A 5,406-nucleotide genomic window follows, 5' to 3' on the forward strand; every position below is an offset into this window, starting at 1 on the left:
AAAGATTAGACCACATACATTTGCATACTAATTTTTGTGAGTTATAATCAAAAGTATTACTTTATAGTATTACTTTATAGTATTACTTTATTATAAAAGTACTTTATTGCAAAACAATTTGTTTTGTATAGAATTTGCAATAGAATTTGATTAAATTCTTGGATATTGATGATGCAAACTCAAATTATATAAGACTTTAAAAAAAGATTACACCACATGCATTTGCATGCTAATTTTTGTGAGTTATAATCAAAAGTATTACTTTATAGTATTAATTTATTATAAGAGTAATTTATTGTGAAACAATTTATTTTGTATAGAATTTGCATTAGAATTTGATTCAATTCTTGGATATTGATGATGCAAACTCAAATTATATAAGACTTTAAAAAAAGATTAGACCACATACATTTGCATACTGATTTTTGTGAGTTATAATCAAAAGTATTACTTTATAGTATTACTTTATTATAATAGTACTTTATTGCAAAACAATTGGTTTTGGTTATTAAATTTTAATAATGAGATTTTATTTTTCAGGATCGTAACATGATTTTGGGTAAAAAAGCATTCTTTGTTTGCCCCTCAGACTCTCTGGCAGTTTTAGCTAATAATTTAGAATGCATTCCATATTTTAAAAAGACTGGTGTCAAAGGTTATGCAAGGAGCATGCCTACTGCTGGAGCTGTTGATAGGTGACTAAATTTAATTTAATTACTTTCTATTTTAATTTATTTAATATTTTTGTATTAAGATGCCTTTTGTAATGATGTTTTATATTTTACCTGAAATAGAACACTGTAAAAATATATTATTTTATTATTAAAAAGATAATGAATTACGTAAAATGTGCTTAAAAGTTTTTTCATTCTTTTTGGCTATCAAAAACTAAAGAATATTCATATTAAGGTTTGTTAACTTCATTTGAAATAATTTTAGATTTATTTATTCTTCTTAAAAGGTAGTTATTTTTTTACTATTACTTCTACAGGTCAACAAATAATTAATTCCCTTGTGAGTAGAATTTGTTTCTTATTTGATCATTTTTTACAAAATTATCATTGGATATAAAGTTTGAAGTTTCCACTTACTTATGTGATATTACTGATTAAGGGGCACATAAGCTACGAAAATACATAGAATTATTTTTAATATTGAAATTTGTTAGTTACTATTGAAATAACTTTGAACATATTAAAAAATTAAAAAATTTTTTTTACTCTTGTAGATATAGATCAGGGTATTTATTCCTTTCCAAATAGAACTCTTTTTTGGGATTAATTTTTACTAGAGAATTATCATTTTCAACAAGCTTAAAATTTTCAAATTATCTACTGTTCCTGATCAGGATATAAACTACAAAAATAGATTGAGCACTAATTTTACTCATTAAATTACTTACCATTATACGTTAGATACTTTTGAGATTATATTAAACATTAAAAAAGTGGTCTTTTTTATTTATACTACTAATGGCTACAGAATATTTATTTCCTCATTTACTGCCAAATTATCATTAGCAATAAAGCTGGATGTTTTCACATTATTTTATATATCTTATCAGGAGCATATGAACTACAAATAAGGATAGAACAGTTTTAAATTCATATTAAGCTAATTATACACTTGTTCACATAAAATAAGGTTAATTGACAGTCGTTAAAATTAGTTAGTTAATATTTGCATTTTGAATCACAATTTTAATGCCTTGATAAAAAAGATTGATTTAAACCATTAAAGTAAAATCAGTATTTAAAATCATGTAAGTAAGTATTATCAGTATTTAAAATCATGTAACGTCATGTTTTTAAAGAGATTTGTAGTAGTAAGAATAAAGAAATGGGCACAATAAAATAAAGTAATAAAAAATTGAGCTAACTTACTCAGCTTTTCTTGTGTATTAATACGCAGACAAAATCTTAAATTTTTTTGTAATTCAGATATGTGTTTTTTCTATATTAGTGTATTTGCAGTTAAATTATTAAATTGAGTGAGGGTTTTTTTTATGTATAGAAAAATGTATTACACATTTTGTAATGACTAAAAATTAGCAATTCTATAAATTTATTAGGATATATTACAACATGGTGCTCATTCATTAATATAATATTTCCATTGTGTGAAATTTATTCCATTTTAACTGAATCACTTAAATCATAAAAACAATAAATAATTTTTTCCTTCCTTTTGCAACAAGTAAGTCATTATTAATTGCATAATTAAATAACTATATGAGTTCGACTGAAAATGTATAAAGCGTATATGCTAAAATAATCTATGAACGAAATTACTTTGAACCTTCATTACTTATTACCCATTCAATAATAAAAAGTTGATAGAAAAAAAAGAAAATATATAAATAAAATAAACAATTTCAATGGAGGAAGAATTATGATTCCTCTTCACCTTGCTTATAACCTTATATCTAGTTTAAATATTTTTCATTATTTATCAAACAAAATTTATTAAGAATGAAAATTTATAGAAAATGAAAAAAATTATTACAATAATTGAAGAGCAAATTTGAATTTTTGATTTGTCATTTTTTGAGCAACTTTTGATTAAAAAAAAAAACAATTATATACTAGTGTTGAGGATTTCATATAATATAAATATTTAATTTTTGTCATTCCTTCCTTTAAACAGTAATGATATATATATATTTTTTAGGGTTGCTGAAGTTACCGGCAAAAAGAGTTATGAAACACCAACTGGCTGGAAATATTTTGGCAATTTAATGGATGCTGGATTGCTTTCACTTTGTGGGGAAGAAAGTTTTGGCACTGGATCTGATCATATTAGGTAAATTCTATTATCTATGATTCTAAGCACCAAATATATATTTAACCAACATAAGACTAAAATATAAATATTTTTAAAACTTAACAGAGTTAATAATGTTATTTAAAAACAATACGCAATCAGAGCCCGAATTAGCCTAATTGGGGCCCGGGGCAAAAACTTCTTTTGGGGCCCCCTCTGCTTCACTACTTCAGCAATGAAGAACCGAACTATATGGAGGTATTTAAATTTTTCACCTCATTATAGATATATAACAAGAAAATTTGCTAAACTGTAAAATAGCTTTTAAGCCTCCCTCCTCCAAACGACAGGCAAAATATCGTTCTGTTCATTTTATTGATTTTCTGACAATTCTATGTCTATCATGCGAAGACAGTTTCCGAAATGCTGTTTTCTGATTGTTAACTTTGTCATCAAGACGTGGAAAATTCATATCCTTGCTGATATAAGGGCGGAATTCAGTTATATTTTTGCAATTATGATAGCTCAATTAAGACAATCAAAAGCCCATATTTTTGTAAACATCTCACATTTTGGGATATGTAAAAATACAGGCTTTTCACTGGCCAAATTTGTCCACCGTAATTGCGAAAATGTAACTGAAGTCCACCCTAGAAAACCGTAGATTTACGAAATATAGATTTTTTGTGTTCATACAATAGATTAAATACAGGCTTTTCAATGACCAAATTTGTCCACTGTAATTGCGAAAATGTAACTGAAGTCCACCCTAGAAAACCGTAGATTTACGAAATATAGATTTTTTTGTGTTCATACAATAGATTAATAAAAAACCTAACATAAAACTTACGAATTTTACACTGTATGACATTTTGTTTTAAAAAAAGTTCAATAATGAAGGAAAAGTAAAATAAGCTTTCTATTTTATTTGGGGGGCACCAGGGCAATTGCATACAGAGCTTTAGTCAGGCTCTGTATGCAATCTTCCAGCATTTTTTTTTTTTTTTTTTTTTATTTTTTTTNTTTTTTTTTTTTTTTTTTTTTACAAGCTGACTTAATCATATTTTGTATAAATTTCTCTTTGATTATAATAATACAGTGTCATTATTCAGCTATACATTATACCTACAACATAAAAAGCACATACAATACTTCATTGTTTGATTAAAGAAATTGTTTTATGTGTGTAGCAAATAAACGGTTTATTAGTCGGTGAAAATGGGTTGCTTAGGTTTTGTCAGATAAATTTTGTAAGTTTTAATTTTTATTGAGTTAGATCATAATGACTTTCTTTGTTTAAAAAAAAAATATTTTCAGTGCAAAAAGGTAAAAAAAATTAAAATATTTAGGGAAATGGAATCAGAAAGCCTATTAATAAATCAATATCAGAAAAGAGTAAAATCAACTAATGATTAGAAGTTAATTCTGCTTTTGCAGAGAATTACCTCTGCATGGTGCAGTAGTGCAAATTGATATTTAAATCTTTTTATACCTGCTTGTTCAAAAGATATTTATTAAATGGTCTTGTTAAAATTTAATTTTAGAACTATATAGTCCTATTTTTTAAAACTTGATTTACAATGTGTGTTAATGAAAATAGAGTAAAAAAGCATATCGCCTATATAATATTAACTCTATGCATATTTCAATTTTCTGAAGTAGGTTTCTGTCAAGGTTAACCTTTTTATTTTAATTTCAATCTGACTTTCAAAGGATTTAGAAAAATTTTTATTGATAGTTTATGTTCACATTTAATTTTACATTATATCAAATTACTATATATAGAGAGAAAGATGGAATTTGGGCTGTTTTAGCATGGCTTTCTGTCATTGCTAACACAAATCTGAGTGTTGAAGATCTTCTGACACAGCATTGGGTTAAATTTGGAAGAAATTTTTTCACTAGGTAAAAATGATTTTTTCTTTTACATTTTTATGTTTAAAATTTTGTAAATTATTTGTGTAAAATTATATTTAAATAACTTATAATTTAACATTATAATTACAAATATCATTACTGCATGTAAAAGTTTTAATTTCGGTATTGTATTGTTCTAGATTAGTAAAATAAAACTTAAATGTGCAAATATAATTTTTTAAAAATTCATATATTTATCAAAATTTCTTGTAATTTAGTATTCAAGTTTTATGAAATCGCTTTTCATTATTATTAAGAAATATTTAAAAAAAAAAATTTATAAAGAATTATTTATCTTTGACAGGAATATTTTAATAACTTGCCAAATATTAAAAATGTAGTAATAGTTATCCTGTATAAATGTAGTATTAATTAAACCTCCTTATCTTTCAAACTTATAACTTCATGTAAATAATTTTTTACAAACTATTGATTTATATTTTATTAGAAATTACATTTTATTTATGAAAAATTATAAAAAATATTTGATTTATTAAAAATTAGATTTTATTTTTTATTTTTCTAATGGCATCATTCCAATTATCAATATTAATACAATCACTTTTCTAATTTTCTTTAGATATTCCTAATTTTTGGTTTTATTTATATTTAATACATTTCTATGTTTCTGTTGTTTATAAAGCTTTGCAAGTGCAGTTTTAATGATTTAGATAATATTTTATTGATATTAAGCCAATTGAAAAATTAAAGTCCAAAAGAGCAGTA

General features: G+C 24.3%; 1 protein-coding gene across 1 annotated transcript; it reads left to right on the forward strand.

Annotated features, from left to right (window-relative positions):
- The first annotated feature begins 546 nt into the window (after nucleotides 1-546).
- Nucleotides 547-4,679, forward strand: LOC122273421 (phosphoglucomutase-1-like). Its single transcript, XM_043057490.2, has 3 exons — nucleotides 547-695; nucleotides 2,671-2,802; nucleotides 4,549-4,679. Exons 1-3 carry the CDS (start codon nucleotides 550-552, stop codon nucleotides 4,670-4,672), a joined length of 402 nt encoding a protein of 133 aa, XP_042913424.1. The 5' UTR covers nucleotides 547-549; the 3' UTR covers nucleotides 4,673-4,679.
- Nucleotides 4,680-5,406: the final 727 nt, after the last annotated feature.

Source organism: Parasteatoda tepidariorum, unplaced genomic scaffold (assembly GCF_043381705.1).
Source record: "Parasteatoda tepidariorum isolate YZ-2023 unplaced genomic scaffold, CAS_Ptep_4.0 HiC_scaffold_4148, whole genome shotgun sequence".
Classification (NCBI taxonomy): Eukaryota; Metazoa; Arthropoda; class Arachnida; order Araneae; family Theridiidae; genus Parasteatoda; species Parasteatoda tepidariorum.

Bases quoted from the DNA above. Each gene is read 5' to 3' on its own strand.
- LOC122273421 (XM_043057490.2), top strand. From the start codon at position 550: ATGATTTTGGGTAAAAAAGCATTCTTTGTTTGCCCCTCAGACTCTCTG. The intron at 696-2,670 runs GTGACTAAATTT...TATATTTTTTAG, and splicing joins ACTGCTGGAGCTGTTGATAG to GGTTGCTGAAGTTACCGGCA. The intron at 2,803-4,548 runs GTAAATTCTATT...TACTATATATAG, and splicing joins ACTGGATCTGATCATATTAG to AGAGAAAGATGGAATTTGGG.